The 20,176-nt window shown below is 59.0% G+C and overlaps 1 protein-coding gene across 6 annotated transcripts; it reads right to left on the reverse strand.

Annotated features, from left to right (window-relative positions):
• Positions 1–1,444: 1,444 nt before the first annotated feature.
• Positions 1,445–18,758, reverse strand: TBKBP1 (TBK1 binding protein 1). 6 transcript variants are annotated; one of them, XM_058284096.1, is made up of 10 exons: positions 18,620–18,758; positions 16,434–16,681; positions 15,914–16,036; positions 15,567–15,671; positions 14,365–14,545; positions 13,570–13,742; positions 13,297–13,358; positions 5,430–5,548; positions 4,001–4,725; positions 1,445–2,976 (listed from the first exon to the last, which is right to left on the reverse strand). In XM_058284096.1, exons 2-10 carry the CDS (start codon positions 16,656–16,658, stop codon positions 2,848–2,850), a joined length of 1,842 nt encoding a protein of 613 aa, XP_058140079.1. In that variant the 5' UTR covers positions 16,659–16,681; positions 18,620–18,758; the 3' UTR covers positions 1,445–2,847. The 6 variants fall into 6 exon arrangements, with proteins under 6 accessions (XP_058140079.1, XP_058140078.1, XP_071066730.1 ...); XM_058284095.1 differs by having other exon boundaries at positions 13,570–13,745; XM_071210629.1 differs by lacking the exon at positions 1,445–2,976 and adding an exon at positions 2,986–3,412.
• Between the last annotated feature and the right edge of the window lie 1,418 nt (positions 18,759–20,176).

Consider the following 20,176-nt stretch of genomic DNA (forward strand, 5'->3'; position numbering starts at 1 on the left):
GGGATCCCCAGGTCTTCTCCAGCACCCCCCCCCCATTTGATGTGCTCTTCTTTTCTTTGAGGGGGGCCATTGGGTGGGAGGCAGCAGCTCTGAAGGACCTGGGGTCGGGCACACGAGCTTTTTGTCCCTTCCCCGCCTTCCCTCCGAGCCCGCAGCAACTTTCTGCCCTGCACCTGAGTCCTTTTCTCTCCCTAGAAATCAAAGAGTCCAGCTGCCAGAGCCTGCACCTATGTCCCCACACTCCCTTTCACCCAGGGCACAAAGGGCATGCCCAAGCTAGGGGTACCTGGCTCCCTCCCACCTTCAGACATGCTCAGGACCAGAAGCAGTTACCTGGCTTGTCTCCCTTCCCCCAAGCAAGCTCCCTCCTCACTTTCAGGTCATTCTTTGCCCCCTTCATCAGTTGTCAGGATTTCTCTTTGCCTTGCCGCTGTCCCACCCCAAACTCAGTCACAACCTTCTAGCAAGTGATCTCAGAGATCCAACAGGTTCCAGACCTACAAACCTGGATGCTGCCTTCCTCTATGGGATTTGACTGGGGTGGGAGAGCATTGGGGGTGGGTGGGTAAGGAACTGGGCACCCATGCACCCCAGAGGCTCCAGAACCTTTCCCAGGGCATGTGAATCCATGTCATTTGCTTCCTGGCACTCAGAACTTGATGGCAGACGTAATCAAGGATGGAAGAACTTTTGGAGGACAGCTGCAGTTGTTAATTCCAACAGAGGAGTTGGGAAGGCCAGGCAGTCTCACCATAGGGGTCTGGATCTTGGCACTGGATGGGGAAAGGTCTTTGCCTCGGGTCTATTTCATACCTTCAATAAGCAACTATCCCCCCTTCCTACTTTTTAGTGAAGTCATGGCCGAAAAAGGCCATGTGGAAATGAAAGGCACCCAGAGTTGATGAATGAGTAGTTCAGGTCCTTTTTACAGGTAGAGGGCACAGCCCTGGCTGGGGCAGAGGTCGTGGGTTCACGACTTGGCTCTGACCTCCCAGGCCATGGGACTTCACAGGTAGGAGTTGAGCCTGCGGCCCAGCCCCTCCCGTGTGCTCAGACCCACGAGAACATGGAACATGTGCTTCCTCTCTGAGGTCCCAGCCTGGCTCCTGGCATGCAGGGATCATTTGATGAATAAATAGCACTACTGACAACAAGCCCTCAAGGCTTGGGAACCTGCCAGACCCGCTGGGAGGGAAAATTCAGGAGCTCAGGGCTGGGTGGCTGCTCTGCCATGAAGACATCTTTGCTGCTCCATATCTGTTCTAAACAAACTCCACGGCATGAGCCATCTGCGGCTGCCTTCAAATGTGGTTGCAACAGGCATCCCCCCTACTTGCCCATCGCCCACCCATCCATGGTTGTGGTTCTTGGAGACACAGTTCCCAAGAACTTCTACTCCCAAGAATTCTACCCCCACCCCAGCCATGGGGCCACAGACCAAGCGCAGATGGAACAGGTTAGTTTTATTTGGACGTTCACCTTGTTCAGAGAGCACGGGGCCCGCCTCCCCTCTCCAGTCCCCCTTCCCCATCTCCCCTCCCTGGGGGAACACTCAGGGTACAATGACATGTGTTTCTGGAATCCTTGGCCCCTTCCCCACCTGACACACCCCTTCTCTCCCCTGCACTGAGGAGGGGAGGGGTGTAAGGAGGTGGGGGGGTCTGGAAGAGTTGGATCAGAGCGGCCGGCACATGCACTGACAGTAGCGCCCACTGCGCCCACCGCGCCCACCTCGGACTGAGCCTTGGGAGCGGCCAGCAGCCAAGGGGGTTGATGATCACTCGTGGGCCAGCAGGCTCGTGCCCACCTCAGCCCTGGGGACCTCCTGGCCTCCTGCTTACCCGTCCTGCTGAGGGTATGACTCTGAGGTAGATTTCACAGAGGGAATGGGTTGGGGGGAGGGGTGTGGGAGGGGTTAGCTCTTTTGAAGTTGATCCCACAGCACCCTGGGCGCATTCTCAGGTTCTGGCCTGGGAGGCAGAAGCTAATGGTATCCACCAGCGACCAGAGGCTGAGTCACACCTGGGCTCTGGGGCACCTGTGGTACCACGGTGGAGGGGGCATCTGCCTAGACAATCTGTACCTCAGTGCCAGAGGCTCCAGGAGGAGGCAGGGCCCTGGGAGGTTGGCACTGACAGTCCCCTGGCCTGAGAGTCGTAGTGCAGGGTCCCCTGGCCCCCAGGGCAACCTTTTTGGCTAGATCTGCCCAGTTCTCCAGGGTCTCCCTCCTCTCCTTCCCCACTCTCTCTATTCCCCAGGGTGGGCAGAGGGGGAGAAAAAGGCCAGCCTGCTGGGAAGGGCAATCAACAAGTGGTCCCTTTTCCCCATGTGGCCCAGGCCACAAGCCCTGAGCTGGCCATGGGAAGGAGGAACTGGCATCTTTGTGCAGGGCAGGTTCTGGGACCCCCAGGCGGCACTCCCTGGACAGAGGCCAGCCTAGAAAAGAGGGACATCTGGGAGGGGCTGAGGGAGCTCCTGGAGTCCTCTGACACCCTTCTCCTCTGCCAAGAACTACACACCTTCTTGGATCCAACCCTGTTTGAGAACAGAAAGGCAGAGGGAGAGGCTCGGGAGGGGTACCCCCTGCCCATCCCAGCCCGGATCCCTACCTCCCCAGCAGAAGCCAGGGAGCTGAGGGGAGCTTCGGCGGACCTCCTGGGAAGAGCCAGAGCTGAGTGGTGCCTGGGCCAGGGAAGACAGCACACACGTTGACTCAGTAGCTAGTGGAGGTATCTGGGGGTCGTGAGGGGCAGGGGCCCCCCGCGAGATTCATGCAGCATTCAAAGTGAGTGAGTGTTTGGGTGGTGAGCAAGAGTGGAAGAACAGTCCATGGGTGGGGGAGGCGCCCTATATCTTGCTGTTCTCCAGGTGGGAGTCAATGTGTTTGACGAGGGCATCGTCCGGGTACCCAACAGGGAAACCCAGCTGGCAGAGGGGGCAGCTGCGGATGTCAGAGCCCACTGTCTCCATCAGCAGCTGTGGGGAGAAAGGAGAGGAACTTCTGGTCGCCAGCCCCACCCAAGGTCCCTACATCCCAGCCTCTTTCCTGGGTTCCAAGGCTGCAGACTGCAGAAGAGATCAGGCATGCCCACCCCTCTCCCCAGCTCAGCCTCCACTTCCCTGATCCTGGGCACAGGGCTCCCAGGGAGGTGTATCTGCGAGTCACTGCTCAGCCTGCCAGGGCACTGCAGTGCTGAGGGAAGCCAAGACCCAGCCCTGCCCCCGGAGTGACTGAGACACAACTCCCAGGTAACTCAAAGCTGTGCATCGTCCCAAACACTGTACAGCCATGAAGAATTTTCTGTCTGGTTTTGGAATATATTTTGGTCTTTCCAGGTGGCAAGGGGTGGCTCTGACATTCAGGAGACTCATTATTTCCGTGAAATGCTGCAGTGCTGAGACAGGGTTGTGTCTAGGACAGACAGACAGGAGCAGGTGCTCAGAGGCCTGATGGGCGGAATTGGATAAGCAGGTCTGTCCCGGTGTCTGTCAGGACCCGTGCAGGGCTATGGACCCCCAACCTAAGAGCCACGCTTCCCAGGAGCCAGGCGCTGCCTGGTGGGCTTGAGTGCCTCCTCCCAGGAACCTCCAGTGTTACTAGATAAGAGCACTGTTGCCCCCTTCCCGCAGCTGAGAAAACCGAGGCTCAGAGAGGACAGGTAACTTGTACCAGGTCCCAAGGCTAGATAGTAAGTGGTGGAGCCCAGAATCTGAGGCGGACGGTCACTCTGGAGACCACGCCCTAAGCTCCCGCAGTGAATGAGTCTTAATGGTGCAGGCCCCCAATTCTTGCCAACAAAAGACCACCGAAGAGAGGGGTGAAGGGACCCATACTGTATCCCAGAAAAACAAAGAAGGGGAGTTGAGGAGAGGGGTCCTGCCCTTTGGTGTGGTTTACTGTTGACTCCCACGAGGGGGGGTTCCCAAAAAGCAGGGTGGTGCCCTCAGGTCTCCAGGCCAAGGTGTGGGGCCCAAAGAAGGCGGGGACGCCCCCACTCACGTTGATGGACGGCCAGGACTGCGCGTGCTCGGCGTGGGCGTAGGCGGCGGCGGGCGACTCCGGGATGGGGAAGCCCGCGCAGAAAGAGGCGCAGCGGATGGTGCCCGCCTCGGGGCTGGGCGGGCTGGTGGGCACTGCCCACTCCTCCTCTTCTGACGGCTGCTTCTCAAAGCGCAGTCGGATGCCCTCGAAGGCGCGCCGCGGGCTGAGGGGCCTGCCGGGGCCGTAGAGCTCGCCGCCGTAGGCCCGGGGCTTGGGGAGCGTGGACGCCTCCGCCTGCAGCCAGGGCGGGGAGGCGCCCGCGTAGCCCGCGCCCTCGGCCATCTCCGAGTAGCTGCGCCGGCCCTGGAAGCCGGCCTTCACGTGGTGGCTCGGCGGCTTGGCGTAGGCCCGTTCGGCCAGCGTCCTCTCCGCCGGCGGCGGGGGCGGCGGGGGCCGGGGCTGCGGGGCCGGGCAGGCGGGGGGCGCCGGGGAGCGGCGCTGCGGGCTGGGGGACTGGCACGGCGGCGGCACCGGGGAGCGGCGCTGCGGGACGGGCGATGGGCAGGACGGCGAGGCCGGCGAACGGCGCTGCTGGGGCGAGGGGCACGGGGGCACGGGGGAGCGGCGCTGGGGGGCTGGGGACTGGCACGGGGGGCACGGGGGCACCGCTCGGGCAGGCGGGGTTGGTGAGGGGCACTGGGGCGCCGGGGAGTGGCGCTGCGACAGTGGTGAGTGCCTCTGGCCTGAAAAGAAAACAGGACGGGGTGCCAAGGTGTGAAGAGTAGACATCAGAACCTGGCGAGTCAGGGGCGTGCCGGGTGACCAATGCCCACCCACCCACGCTCCTCCCAAGGCCAGTGGAAAGGACCAGGCAACCGGGGAGAAGAAGTCGAGGATGGCGCTCAGCATGGTTGCCATAGCGACCCCCTCCCTCCCGGGGCCCACCCCCACCCGTGGTCCCTGCCCCGCCCCCCTCCCACCACCGCTCCGCCCCCCCTCTCACCACCGCTCCGCCCCCCCTCTCACCACCGCTCCGCCCCCCTCTCACCACCGCTCCGCCCCCCTCCCACCACCGCTCCGCCCCCCTCCCACCACCGCTCCGCCCCCCTCTCACCACCGCTCCGCCCCCCCTCTCACCACCGCTCCGCCCCCCTCCCACCACCGCTCCGCCCCCCTCCCACCACCGCTCCGCCCCCCTCTCACCACCGCTCCGCCCCCCTCTCACCACCGCTCCGCCCCCCTCTCACCACCGCTCCGCCCCCCTCTCACCACCGCTCCGCCCCCCTCTCACCACCGCTCCGCCCCCCCTCCCACCACCGCTCCGCCCCCCTCCCACCACCGCTCCGCCCCCCCTCCCACCACCGCTCCGCCCCCCTCCCACCACCGCTCCGCCCCCCTCCCACCACCGCTCCGCCCCCCTCCCACCACCGCTCCGCCCCCCTCTCACCACCGCTCCGGGCCTGCTCCTGCAACAGAGTCCTCAAGATCCTCCCCTGCAGGGCACTCAGCTCCCGAAGCCGGCCCAGCTCCTCGGTCAGCTCCGTGTAGGCCAGTGCCAAGTTCACCCTGAGGGACATCCCAGCCCCCCAGGGTCAGGGCTTGACCTCAGCCCACCCTGACCCTGAGGTCAGAGGGCAGGGAGTGGGGAAGAGGAAAAGGGAAGCAAGTCTACTGTCACGCTGTGGAGGAAAACCTGGCTCTGCCCTCCCCCTGGACCCTCCCAGCTGGGGAATCCTCTCCTGGCTTTCAGATCCCACTCAAACACCCCCTCTTCAGGCAGCCTCCCCTCTCCTCCAAGAGAACCATCTACCGGGCCAGGGCAGTGCGTCCCAGACTCCAAACAGCCCCTGAACCCCTGTGTTCACCCCTCGCTGTCCGTGGACTGAGCACCTCTCAATACAGTTGTGAATGTTTTTCTAATCTGCAGAAGCTGTGGTAATGAATAAGACACAGATTCATCAAAAAGTGTTACTGAATTTATAGTAGCTTCTGTCACTGTGAATTTCCTCAAACAGTGCATACTAAAAGCATAAGCACAATTGGAATGCTGGAGGGGTCCATGAAGAGAGTCTTCACCCTGAAAAGCCAGGGCCAGCAAAGCACAGCCGCAAAGAGCCCATTCCATAAACGAAGATGTGGCCTCCCGGCCTGGCAGAGGCACCCGCTGATAACCCTTAGCCCAGGCCTGTCCGCAGCTCTTGCCTCTACCTCAAAGCTGCCCCTCGGCTCCTTTCAGCCCTGTACCTCCCGGGAGCTCCTTGCTGTCTAATTCAGGGAGCCCCTTACACTGAGCAGATGCTGTGCACTGCACACCTCCAGGGGGCACCACTCACAGCCTCATCAAACACTGCCTTGTTCTGGCGTTCCTTGATGTACGTCAAGGAGCATGTCCTTGTATTTATATTCCCAGCACCTCGTCCAGGACCTGGTACTCAGTAGGTGTTCAGCAAGCAGATAAGAAGTTGAGCCTCTCCATCCATTTTACTTTTTCTTCCCATTCTCCTTCCCCACTTCCTGCTCAGGTCTCCTGGTCACCTACCCTCTATGTGCTGGAACAGGCTGAGTTTAGCAAAGAACTGCCCCCACTTCCTTTTCCTTTCTCTTTGGGTCACTCTGAACCCAGAAGCACCAAAGGTTCTCTCTCCCAGCCTGTCCCACCCCCCTCTCCCTCCCTGGTCTGCACACCTCCAGGAGCCGCTCTGACCGCACAGGATGCTCTGCCATGGCCTGTGTCACTCTCTGCCTTCATCTCTGGCCGAGGTTTGACAGAGCCTGGGACCTCCCTAAAAGCAGGGATTTTGGTTTCCATGGATCTTCCCACCTCACCCACTCTAGAGGGGACTCTAGGACTTTGCATAAGCTGGGACCAGAGGGAAGTGGCAGGGTGATGCTCAGATACCCTAGATGGGTCTCCTCACAGGACACAGAGGCTATAGAGCCCTGAGCAGGGCAGAGGCCAGGGAGGGGCCAGACTCCCCCAGACCTCAGGTCCTGTCCTATGCATCCCCTGGTAATGGACAGGTGAGAGAGGCTGGATGAGGGAGGAAGGCGAGGCAGGTATGGGTATGCGTCCAGCATGAGTGTGAGGAAGGGGGTGTGTGTGTATGTGAGTGTGTGTGTCCGACCTGGGAAGAGAGCTGGGGCAGTTGTGAGGTTAGGGCTTCAGAGGGCAGGGAGAGCTGAGGGGACAAGATAGGTGGTGACTGCCTTTCCTTGCCCTCTGCTCACGGGCTGGCTCTCTCTTACAGTCGTAGGGCAGAGCAGTTGGGTGGGGGAGACAACCTCCCCTCACACAACAAGACTATCATTAACCCGTTTGGGCCAAAGCCAAGTTATTGCCAAGAGGCTGGGACTCTGGGGGACAAGCCCACTTTGCAGGGAGGGCGAGTGGTCACTGTCCACTTTGCAGGTGGGCAAGGATGGACAGGAGCAGGGGCACAGGAGTCCTCCTGGGAGCCCTCAGCCCCCAATCACAGGCTTTATGTCTGCCGAGGCCTCGGTTCCCCACCCCCATCAAATGGGCCCACTGGAAGAAGCAGCACCTCCCCCTCGACTGGGAGATGCAGGTGTGTCCCACAGCCAAGTGGAGACTGAGGAGAGAGCCCAGTTTCCCCTCTCAGACTGAGGGCAATCTGAGGGCAGGAGCTTTGGAGGGTAGGATCATGCTGTTCCCTCAGAGGAGGGCGTGGGAGGCGGCTCTGGGCAGGGCACCGAGGGAGTGTTCTCTGTCCAAGCAGCCACCGTGTCTCTCCTACCCACCGTCACTGCTATAGCTCAGGTGACAGATACAGATTGTCACCTTCACACACCGCCTTGGAGATCTCGCCTGCCACCCTCCGTTCCCAGGCTCTTATCAACCCTGCTTGCCTCCCTCCTCTTGTCAGGAGCTACCCTGGTTTCCACCGCCCAGCTCCTGGCACCTTCCTCACAGTAAAAGCAACAGTGCAGCCAGCAATGGAAGGAAGAAGCCCCTAGCCCAGCATGCCCAACCCCTCTCCAGCTCTGACCCGGGGGGCCTGGGCCAGGTGGGTGCTGTCCTCCCAGAGCCCCTGGCAAACCTCCCAAAGACCTCTGAATTCTGGGCAAAGTGATGGGACCTGACCTCCCCCTCCATCAGGCCACCTCTCCCCACCTCAAGGTGCGCAGGCCTGGGCTGCTGAATATGCGAACAACCTGAATGACTCACCTTAGAAAACACTGCCAATTCAGTGGAAAAAAATTTCAACTTCACAACACAACCAAGAATCGCACACGTGCACCTAAATACACATTCTATTTCCTGGCTTCCTGGCCCACACTTGAGGCACTATTTTCCACCATCACGACTGGGAAGGATGGGTCAGGTGAATGGCAGATGGTTGCATTCAGGTCTTTCTTTATTGCTTAAATTACGGGGAAAGTTCTGTCTACAACTTTCAGAAAAGAATCACAGGCTATCCGCAGGAGCACTCCTGGCTAAGAACTTAATCTTCACAACAACTCTACGACATTTGGCACTATGTCTCCAATTTACAGATGAGAAAACTGAGGCTTAGAGAGTTTAAGTAACTTGACAGAAATCATAAAACCTAGTGGTAGTAGAGTTGCTAGGACTGGAGTACCAGCTCCCCAGACTCCAACGTAATGGCTATTTTCCACTACACATATTGTTTCCCAAAAGAATCAGGAAAGGGGGCAGGGGATAGGTGGGAAGACAGCTGAGGGGAAGGGGGAGAGGCGGAGGATGCTGGGGATGCCAGAAGTGGCCAGGACCTTCAGAATTGCTAACCCTGCCCTGGGAGGGGAGAGGAAGGTGCTAAACATACATGGAAGTGGAAGATGACTGCAATTTAAGAGCCTGGCTGAAGGTCATTGAGCAGTGGTGGCTCAGAGCAAGTATTCAAACTCATACTCTTGGCACCTCAGCTTGGTAAGCTGGCACCTTCCAAGGGGCCAGCGTGCAAATGGCAGAGCTGGCAGGAAGGAGGGTACCCTCAGCTACAGACCTTTCTATCCTTCATTGACATCCTTTCATTCATTCTTTCCACGAATAATTCAAGGATCTCAAAATTCATCTGTTTGTGCCTGTTCTGAAGCAAGGAAACAATAAGCTTCATTGTTATTGATAAGCAACTGAAGATAAAGAAGGTTAGAGACCCAAGTATCCTCCTTACATAAAAGGTTGCTTTCTGCCCCGAGCAGCTGTGAGACAAAGGGCTTCTGAGTACAGTGACTTCCCCAGGGAAGTTCCATGGGTGCCTCATGCTGCACTGGAGAGAGGATGCAGTGGGCACGGAATTCGGGCTAGTGTCAGGTCATGATTAGAACTAAGGATGGGCTTGAGGCTAGGGATAAAACTGGGGTCAGGGTCAGAATAGGGATGGGGGCGATGGTTTGTCTGCAGTGAGGATTGTGGATGGAGTTGTACCAGGGATCAGGATTAGGGATAGGTTTAAAGTCAGCGATGGGAACAAAATTAGGGTTAGGATTGGGGTCAGGATTAGAGCTTGCCATGTGGTCAGAATTGCAGTCTGATTCAGAATTGGGAGGAAAAAAAGAAGCCAGCATTCCCAGCTCGCTCATCATTGCCTGTACTGTCCCCAGTCACCTCCCCACTGTCTGGGGAATCTAGGGACCAAACTTTCCACCACCCACAGGCACACCCACCGTCGGTCTTCCCGCCCGACTCTTGGGGAGGGGACCACAGGCACCGGGCCGTGGAGGGGACTTGAGGTTGTGGGCCAGGGCAAAGGAGGAAGTCGCCTTGCAACAACCCAGTGCTCCACCACTTCCTTTCAGGCGCCTTGAGCCCCTTCACCCAACTCGACCAGCTCTGCCTTGTGGTCCCCGGAGCCCGGCTCTGCATGGCAGCCCCGCCATGCTTCCAGCACGCCGGATGTTCACCGCATCTAGAGAGCGTCCCAGGTGCAGCTGAACCAGGGTCCCCATTGCGGTGAGGTGACCACTGGCCCAGGGCTGTCCCAGTCCCCAGGAGTTGTCCCAGCATGATTATTAATAATGTCCCCTTTGCCTGGTTTGATCAGCCTAACCTGAACCAGAAAAACGCTTCAGAACTCGCTGGGTGTTCTGCACTTAAACTGATTATTTAACTTCTCTGCCCCTTGATTTGCTCATCTATAAAACAGGGACAATAATTACATCATGTTTTGGTGGGTTGTTTTGTGAGGGTTAATGAGATTTTGTAAGTTAAATTGCCTCTCGTAGTTATCTGGCACAGATGAAGTGTCAGGGGAATGCCTGGAAGGCAGGTGGAGGAAAGGGGAAGCCAGTTTTGATACCTTTTTTTGAGGCACCAGCTCAATGACTTGGTTTAAGAATGAGGGGAGGATGTGGAGTTTCCCACCTCGGGAGAAAGCACGGGTAAGAGCTGTTCTCTGTCTTCCTGGCTGGGCAGGGTCAAAAACTAGGGTGTAAGAGGCCACCAATCTCTCAGACCGAAGTCAGATGGGAGTCATGGGTGCCTCAGCATCAGAACCCCTTCCCACCCGCGAGGAGCTCCCAAGGCTACGAGTGCTCAGAGGCTAACCCTGTGAGCTCCAGGTGCCCGGCTGGAGGAGATTGAAAGAAAGGAAGTAGGGAGGGTGAGAAACGTGAAGGGGGAGGCCCTGGGCCCGCTGGTTCTGGGGCATGAGGCTAAGCTTAGGGCACACGGGGGTCTCTGACTTCCGTCCTGACCCACCCCACACTGCCCTTGACCTCCGTGCAGAGTTTCCATTCTCTCTCTCTGAGTTCACACTTCTCCCCCACCACTAACCGCAGCCCACGCAGAGGCTTGTGGGCGGAGAGAGGGGTGTGTGGGGGTGGGCGGAAAAGGGCCCCGGCAGTGACACTGAGCCCCCCATGTTGGGGAAAAAAGAAAGACCTGAAGTTTTCTCCTCGTCACCCATACTGAGTCCCTGTCCTCTCCTCAGGTCCCGCACTGCTGGCCCCTCACGCCCCTCACTGAGCCCCCTCTCCACGCTTTTCCCTCCACCCTGAGCACGGGCCTCACCCTCAGGAAGGCCCCGCTTGGGAACCCCGTGCCTTTGGCCTGGGCCCATAGTGGAGAGGGCCATGGGCTCTGCACGTCCCCCCCTGGCTGGGACCCTCCTGGGGCTGTCTCACCTCCCTGCTGATACGCAGGAGCGGGGCGGTCTCCTCCCTCATCATCGCCCTTGGCCCCGGAGTGACCCCCAGTGCCTCTTCCTCTGGAGCAATCTCTCTCTAAGCACTGGCCACCAGAAACTGGACTGACCAAATGGCAGGAAAGTCTGGACCCAAGGTCAGCGCTGGAGAATGGTGGTCTGGTCTGGGCCCCCACTTTCAGAGAAACACAGATGACCAGAGGAGAATGAACAGAAGTAGGACCTGCTTCCGTATAAGGGAGGGTAGAACAGCAGCTGGGATCCCCACAGTTAAACTGGCTGCCCAGGAGGAAGTGATCTACCCATCCCTGGAGGTGTCCCAACTGAGGCTAGGTGAGCACCCTTCAGGGATGCAAAAGATTCCCACATAGGAATAGGCTGGACTCAGGAATTTTTGTCCTGCTCTTTCAGTTTTCACATTCTCTGGGTCCTCCTCATTCCAATTAAACCACCACCTGGATGACCCAGTCACTGGGCAATCCACTCCTTGGAATGCTCATATGGCAAAGACCCACTAACCTGGAGAGTTAGGCTGAAGTAGAAGAAAGAGGAGGGGCTGGTGGGGAAAAAGAAGCTGAGAGCAGGTGACTGAGGCCTCCTCAGATAGGAGGACAGGGGAGGGAGCACTCAGAAAGCAGCCCATTAACCAAAAGGAGCTGAGTTTATAAGAAAATAAAACTACCGGGGGAGTGAGGAGCTGGCAAGACTTCCTCTACGAATTAACTCTTGCCAAGCTGGGGCTGTCCAGAAACACTCAGCCCGAAAGAAAGCACAGGGCTGAGCAGGCAGGGCTGGGCTGGCTCTAGAGGTGAGATCCAGGAGCCCTGAGGTCACCTCTGGCAGGACTGGTTCAGGTCAACCCCCCCACCAGCCGGGCCCAAGTCCCTGGGGCCAAAGAGATGGGGTGGGCAGGGGCCTTGGAGTGGGAAGGGAAAGGGGCTGGAAAAGCAATCTCCATAAGCACCTGCGTGGGATGGGTTCTCTTTCAGTCACTCACTCATACTCCTGGTCCCACGGGATTGGCCACCCCTTTTTCTAGACGACTCCCTTCCCGGACCAACAATACCTTCCACCAACATCTCTCGGCAAGGAGATGAGCCTTGAGCCTATGATGGAAACCTGGGGGACAGAGAGGCAAAGCCAGTGAAGCAAAGCTACTCAGCCTCCCAGGAAGGGTCCCTGGGATTCCAGCCTTGCCGAAACAGTCCTCCTTCAGGGTCCACCCTTTGGGGGATCCTTTGCTGCTAGTCTTATAAGAAGGGGTTGAACTCAGTGATCTGTAAAGAGCCTCACAGCATGGGAAAGAGCTAGGATTCTAGAACACGCATGTGTGCATGTGCAAGTGTGTGTGTGGGTGTGTGTGGGTGTCTATGCTATGTCTCGGCATACAAGCTAGGATGGGCTCCTGGCCCCAGCCACAAGTTAGGGCGGACCCTCTCTGCACATGCCCACCCCTGCCCTCCAAAAGCCTAGCTAAGGGGTCCCACCCACCAGTCCCACAAACTGGGTTCTCACCCCCCCAGTATCACAGCTCCACCCAGGCCCGTAGCCCAGGGTGGGGTGGGAGATGATGGGTATCCCCCATAGACCAGAAGCTGGGAGGAAGATGAGAAGGAAGCTGCTGGGAGCAGGGACCCCCAAGGTCCTGTGGCCGGGAATCTGTGTGACAGCGCATTAGTTCTTGCCCATCTCTGGGCCTCAGCTTTCCCCTCCAATCAAAGTGGGGAGTCTACCACACACCCCATCTCAAGGGAGAGAACTTAGGCGGAAGGAGGTTTGAGCTCTGTTTCTCAGAAAGTGGGAGAGGATGATTTTGGGTGCGGATGTGACAGGCATCAGACCTCAACCCCACCCTGGCTGCCCAAGGCTCTCCCAGAGGCCCCCACCGACAGGCTCCCCACTGAAACGGCTCCCGACCTACTTCCTGCTGCCCCTCTATCCTGGCAGGATTCCCAGGGGACACCCCAGCAGAGTCTATTCTAATTCCCCATCCTGCTGCTGTGTGAGCCCAAGGCAGCCCCTCAGTTCTCTGGCCCTCTCCTGAGGTGAGGAGGCAAGGTGCTCCCAAGGGCTGAGAAAAGAGAGCACCCAAACACGCAGAGGGAGGAAAGGTGAACCCAACGGTGTACCTGGGATATCCCACCCCTGAGGCGGAGAGGTTGAGGAAGAGGGATTGCAGACATGACTTACTGATCATCCCCAATTCTTTTCACCCATGCCATGTCCCGCTCCGACTGGTTGGAGGCCAAATCCTAAGAGGGAAGATTGAGAGGTCAGACCTCAAGCTCCCCTTCGCCTGGATCCCTCTTCTCTACTATTCACAGGGCCAGTAAGGAAGGGACAGTCCTGCACAGAGGCAGAAAATGGGAAGGTTGTGTGCAACGGCCTCCAGACTTCCACAGGGCTTTGGAGGTACCAGAGCAGAGAACTGGGTTCTGCCGCCCCCCTGCCGTTTACCTTTACCTGGGCCCGAGTTTCCTGCAGTTGCTTCAGCTCGCCCTGAAGCCGCTCACACTCTGCCTGGAGCTGCTCCTCCCGAAGCTGAGCCCCCCGAGCCTCTCCCTGGGCAGCTTCCAGAGCCTCTTCCAGCTGTCGCCGCTCCAGCTCACTCACGCTCGGCGAGGGGCCTGGCCAGCCTGCTGTCAGGGGAGAGGACAATGTGTCTGGGTCCAGCTGCTGGGCACCCGCTACCAACTCCAAGATGAGCACACAGCTTCACAAAGTAAACAGGTAGGGGCTATGACGTGAGGCATCCGAGAGACAGCACCAGGGGAGTACTCAGGGATGAGAGATACCTCTAGAGGACAGTGAGGAAGGATACACTGAGATTCATTTTCTAATCTTACTGGAGGCCAGGGAAAAATAAGATGGCCTATTGAAGGCTTCCCTGGCCAGACTCAAGTCTGCCAGCATCCCCAGGGGCCTCCTAATCACAGCCTAGGACAGGCAGGGGGACTCTGGGTGGGGACGCCCTCCCTCTGCTGGCAAACAGGGGAACTGCACCAGTTCCAGGTAGCCAAGGATTGATCTGGAAGGCGGGTGTTAGAAGAGGGATGTCAGTGGGAGAAATTGGGGGAACAGTGGATGAGAAGAGGGATGAGTTGGTAAAGGGGAATGAGGTGATTATGGGAGAAAATGAAGATATTAGAGTGGGATGTGGAGTATGAATAAGAGGAGCTGGAGGGGTCCAGTGGTGTGGAAATGGGGGTTGGTTCGGGAACTCGGTGTTGGGGAAATCAGGGGTTGCTGAGAGCTCACCATGACTCAAACTGGATCCCCCCCTCAGTGCCAGGTAGTGCAGGTCCAGCTCAGTACAGGGTGAGATAGGGGCAGGCGGGGGGCTCAGGCTGGGAAAGGCTGCGTCCCGAAGGCCTTGTTGCTGTCGCAGCTGCTGCTCCAAACCACAGATCTGCCGCAGGTGGGTCTCCACCAGGGCCCGCTGGAGGGGCAACAAAGGGATGAGGGTCTGCAAGGGAGTAGGGCACCCCAAACCCAGGACTTCCCCGCATCTGGATAGTCATCACCTCCCAAACTGGAGCAGAGACCCCCAGGTCACACATCCCAGACCCACTCTCCAAGGGGCCATTAGGGCAGTCTCCTCTCCCAGCAACCACAGTGCGGAAGATGTTTCTGGCTAGACAATTATAAGAATACTCAGCCCTGGTCCAGGCACTCCCACCCCTTCAGAGCAATGAAAGGCCAGGAGCATAATAAATTACATTTGAATATTGTGACTTTATCACTCTGAGCTTCATCTACCTCATCCACAAAATGGGGATAATGATGTCATACCTACATCTTAGGGTGGTTATGAGAATTAAAATGAGCTAATATATGGAAAGAGATAAGAATGGAACCTGATGCCACATAAAAGTTCATTATTAATATTAAGGCAAATGCCCTTCCATAGGAGGGAATGGAGGCATAGGTCCCAGCTAGGAGCTGGCAGAGACCACGCCTCATGATTCTAGCGCCTGCCCACGTACTCACATGCACAGCCATGCCCTGACTCAGAATCACACACATGCTAAGAACCACGCCACCGGTCACCAACACCCCTGGGTCTCCTCCACCCTCACCCACACAGCCTCACAGGCATAGCTCTACAGGCATAGAGCCAACCCAGGGGGAACCCCAAACGTATTCAAAGACACAGCGTCCCACAGGGTTATTCGCAAAGCCCAGATGCCACACACTGTCGCATCCTGCACTTCATCAGGCCAAGATGTGCCCAGAGAGCCCCTCACAGCCTGGAAGACAGACACAGTCTCACTCACAAGGCCAAAGGGCACTCACAGACACACATGAACACAGGGGGGTGCACACCACAAGCACACACACACATGGGGCTGCACATAATCTCTCAGGTTTGGTATGCCCATACACAGAACTATACACAAACACAAACGCACAGCCAGGTACACGCCCTTGAGCACCTCCAGCCCCGCCCCCGTCCTCACCATCTCCCCCAGCTCTGTCTCCAGTTCACTCTTCTCCACGCAGAGTTTCTCATAAGCCTGGATCATCTCCCCAAGCTGTTCTTCTTGCTCCTTATTCTTCTGCAACTGGATGGGCCCCAGAGGTCAAGGGGGTCAGTCCATCCTTGACCTAGGGGCGGAGGAGCTCCCCTGACCCCCTACCCCACACCCATCACCCTGTATGGAGGGGCAGGATTTGCTGCAGTTGGTTCTAGGGAGGACTATGGCCATCTCCAATCAAGAAGACCAGAGGCTCGGGTGGGGGCGGGGAGAAGCAGAGATTGGAGCAAGGGGCTTAGGGAGCTTGGGCCGGGCCTGGGAGGGCTCACCTCATGCTGGAACTGGTTGAGCCGTTGCTGCAGACTGACCTTCTCCACCTCCAGCAGGGAGCCATCCTTGATTTCATACAGAGAAAAGCCGTGCTCCTCTCCAAAGTCATTGATCAGTGGGTACTGTAGGCAGGGTAGGGCCCTCAGGAGGGCAGGTGCCTCAGCCTCCCTGTGTCCCCACCCCATACCTGCCTGAGAGACCTTGCCTCTCCCTCCCCAGTAGAATCCTATACATCCCAATTCCCATCAGCCTGTAGGCATCTCCTACCAACCAATCCTTTTGGTTCTAAGGACCAGTCACTGCAAAATGGGTCCCTCCTGATCCCTTCCTGATTGGTTGCTGGCTTCTCTGGAGTTCCCATTCAAAGCAGCCACTTTCCTCAGGGGAGACCCTCAGGTTACCAAGGGTCTGTCCCTGACCCCTCTTTGGGATCCAGATCCCCAGTTCCTGCCACCCTCACACATGTGCACCCACACCCACCCACACACACGACCATACCCCTCCTCTCCAGGTTCTGACCTTGATCTCATAGACTTTGAGGCGGCGACGGAGGGTGGCGTTCTCCCTCTCTAGGCCCCCCAGCCGCTCCTTGATGTCTCCGTAGGCTGTGATGAGGGCAAAGTGGGAGGCAGAGCACATGTCCCCTCCCAGCGAGGGGTCTCCAGGGCCATCCAGCCACACCTCACCAGGCCCCAGAGCCTCCTGGGTCAGGATGCTGATGTCGTCCTCAAACATGGACTCCATTGCCACGGCCCACAGCGGGCCTCCTGGGAGAGCAGGAGCAACCGTGGAGAGGGCCGCCTGGGCTTATCCCTGAGATCCCTCGTCCTGGTCCCAAGGCCTCCGGGGCCAGCTGAGACGCAGTCTGGAAGTGCCCTATGTACTGGTTGCTCAATGGGGGACTCCCATAGCCTCCTCCCAGACTACTAAGCTGGAATTTCTCTGCTCCCTGCTGCCTTTTGGTAAAGGGGCTGGACCAGTCAAAGACGTGGGGTACAGGGGGCACGAGGCAAGTAGGGACAAGTAAGCCAGGCCTGCAGCGGGGAGCAGCTCCTTCTGGAGCCCAGGATGACCCTGTGTTGGGGAGAGGGCTGCCTTTCCCCCGTGGTGGTGGGAATGCAACCTGCCCTTGCACTCCCCTCAGCCCGGTCTCAGTCAGGCCTCTCCCTCAAAGACCTCGCAGCCAAACTCCTCATCCCAGGCTCTGGCACCCCTGGCTCCTCCCCAGGGCAGGCCTGTGCCTCTGGGAGGGTCTTCCTCAGCACAGTCAGCACTTCCTCTGCTGTGCCCCCGCCCAAGTTCCCAACTTCCTCCCCACTGGATTCCAGAGTTCAGGAAAAGGAAGTGCCTCCCCCACTCTCAGTGGAGCTCTGGCAAGCTTCTAGACTGCCTGCCCCTGACCTGGGGCCCTAGGCCAAGTGTTAGCGGGAACAAGAGAAGGGGGAAGGGGCTCTGGGACAGGGCGAGGGCCTCAGATGAAAAGGCATGCTGAACAATTCCCCAGTCGGTCCCTGGGTGCCTGCATCCAGGGAAATGGGGAGCCCTGAGAGGGGGCAGGAATGACTCAGGGCTCCCGAAAGAGTAGGCGAGGGGGTGCGTGTGTGTAGTTCTCCAGGCCGTTTATGAATGTGTGTCTGTGGCTGGCATGTGTGGGGGGAGTGTGTGTGTCTGTGAATGAGTGTAGGTGTGTCCCAGTCGCTGCCTCAATGAGTTTGCGGGCTGAGGAGGTCGGGGGATGGAGTTGGGAAAGTGGCCCATACGGCGTGTGTACGCGTTTGCGCCCGTGCTTGAGTGTGTGTGTGAAGGGTGGGCACGTTCAGGCCCGTGTCACGTGAGGCACTATGGGAATGTCCGAAGTGTGTGCGCGCACGCCGGGGCGTGTGTACGCGTAGGAGAGGGGGCTGAGGATGAGGTGGGAGTTGAGGCAGTGGGGACCCCAAGCTCCCACAGCAGGAGCTTGGGCGGCAAGAGCTTGGGGTGGGCTCAGGCCCAGGTCCCCAGCCTCCTCCAAGTGCCAGGGAAAGGCTGGGAGGGGGTCTGAGGAAGACGCGTGAGCGCGCCTGCTCGCAGGGCTGGCCGCACCTTTAAGCCTAGCCTTCCCACGCCAGCCTCCTCCCCGCCCCCCAACTCCCCTCGCCCGGCGCTCCCCGCGCTCTCCCCCGCAGGTCCCCGGCCCGCCACCTCGGCCCCAGCCCCACCTGCGGGGGCTCCCTCGCCCGGGCCACCCTGACAAATGTTTCCTTCCTCCGCATTCTTCCCACGGCGCGGCGGCCCCGAGGAAGGGCAAAGGGAGGCGACGGGGAGGGGGCGCCTCGGTCGGCACCCGGCCCCTCCTGCGGCCCCTTTAAGAGCCGCCCTTTAAACCCCTTTAGCGCGGCCGACAGAAATGATCGCCCCTCCCCTCTCGGGGGCTGAAACCTAGCCGCCCCCTCCCCACGGCCGGCCGAGCCCCCGGCCCGCGGCCCGCCCTCCTCAGGCCCGAGGAAGGGGCTCCCGAGGCGGTGCGGCCTGAGGAGGGCGGAGCGGGGGAAGGGGGCAGTGCGGCCGGCCGGCGCCGGACCCTTCCCCTCCTAGGCATTCCGTGCCAACTGCTTGCCAACCTCCCGCCGCCGCCTCCTGCCCACCCCGCGACCCCCGGGGGCCGCACCCCGGAGGCCGCTCCCTTCCCCCCCCCCCCCCCGCCCTAGCCCCAGCCGGGGACTCACAGCTGCTGCCGGTTCCTGCTTGTAATCGCAGCTTCCCCCCTCCGCCTGCTCCCTCCCCAGACGGGCACCGGTGCCCCCACCCCCCTGGCACCGCGATCTGCTCCTCGCCCTGTCGCCGCCGCCGGGTCTCTCCCCACCCCCCACCCCTCCCCCCAACCCCCTCCCTCCCTCCCTCCGTCCCTCCCGCCCCGCTCCTCCTCCGCCGCCGCCGCCTCCTCCTCCCCGGCTGCTCCGGGTTTCTCCAGCTGGGCAGACGCCCCGGACCCCGCCGCTGCCACCACCACGTGGCGAGGGGCGCCCGGCCCCCGCGGCTGCGGCGGGCCCTGGCAGCGCGCCCGGCGCCCACCCGCCTCCCAGCAGCGCGCCCGGGCCGGCGCTCGGCGCCCCCTCCCCGACGCCTCCCCAGCGCAGTGTGGCGTGGTGTGGTGCGCTGGGAGGCTTGTGCGGCCAGTGCGGGGGCCCAGTTGGTGCTTCGGTTTTTTGGTTTGGAGCTGTATATTTTGGGAAGAGGTGAGGCTGTTTGGATGTCTTTTGGTCTTTGATGCTCTTTTGAGAAGGAAGGTATTAGATCTCTTCATTGCTCTTGGGAGAGAGGGCACTGCTCTCTGAGAAATATACTGAACGCAGGGTACAGTCGGGGGGATTAGAGTTGTCAGTAACTTCTTTGTCAGAAGCGAGAGTGAACTGAAGAGGTTAGAGATTCATTTAGGTTCATTTAGGAAAACAGAAAATTTTCCTCACACGCATGCAATCCCTTCCCCCAACCCACAGAAGCACCCACAGGCCAGTGAAGTGAAGAAATAACATTTCACTCTTTCCACAAGGATTATGTGAGCACCTGCCAAACTACACTGGGCAAGAGAGGCAAGCTTTTCCCACCGCCCTACCCTGTGGGTGAGTTACTTAACCTCCCTGAGTCAAATGGGAGGTAATTCTTGTCCCCAGGCAACCTGGGAAGAAGGAAAGCAGAAGTTAAAGGTGTTCTGTGAGCCCTCGTGTGTTCTGGTCAGCCTGGCTGCAGGTAGGGAATGTCCAGGGGAAACGAGTACTCTGGCTGAAAAGCGTCTTCAGAGGACAGAAAGATGGACGGAGAAACAGATCCTGCTCTCTATCTGCCAAGGAAACTGACACCTTGGAAACGGTATACACTGGGAAGGGGGCTTCTAGCAGGCTCAGCATTTAGTTGGGAAGCACCAAGCACTGCAACTCAAGAGAGTGTTCGGCTGGCTGGGACCTGAGCCTACCAGAAAGGTTCCTGGGGGAATTGAATCTGGAATGGGGAGGAGGAAAGAAAAGGATTCTTGTTCTGTGTGAACTGTGAGAAGCAGCAGCAGCTGCCATCTTTCCCCACTTGAGGAAGATTGGACTGAGAGGTGAGCTCCTCCCAGGAGAGCCAGCAGGAACTTTGGACTTTTTCTCTTCAAAGAAGGGCATTCTCCCGGGCTTCCTTCCTCCTCCTCCTGCTGGGCTCCCTTTCAGTCTTCCCTGCTAGCACCTGCTCCCTTTTATAATCAATAACAGGAAGGCAGGTCAGCCCCCTTGCTCTCCAAGGCACTA

Source organism: Dasypus novemcinctus, chromosome 21, assembly GCF_030445035.2.
Source record: "Dasypus novemcinctus isolate mDasNov1 chromosome 21, mDasNov1.1.hap2, whole genome shotgun sequence".
Lineage (NCBI taxonomy): Eukaryota > Metazoa > Chordata > Mammalia > Cingulata > Dasypodidae > Dasypus > Dasypus novemcinctus.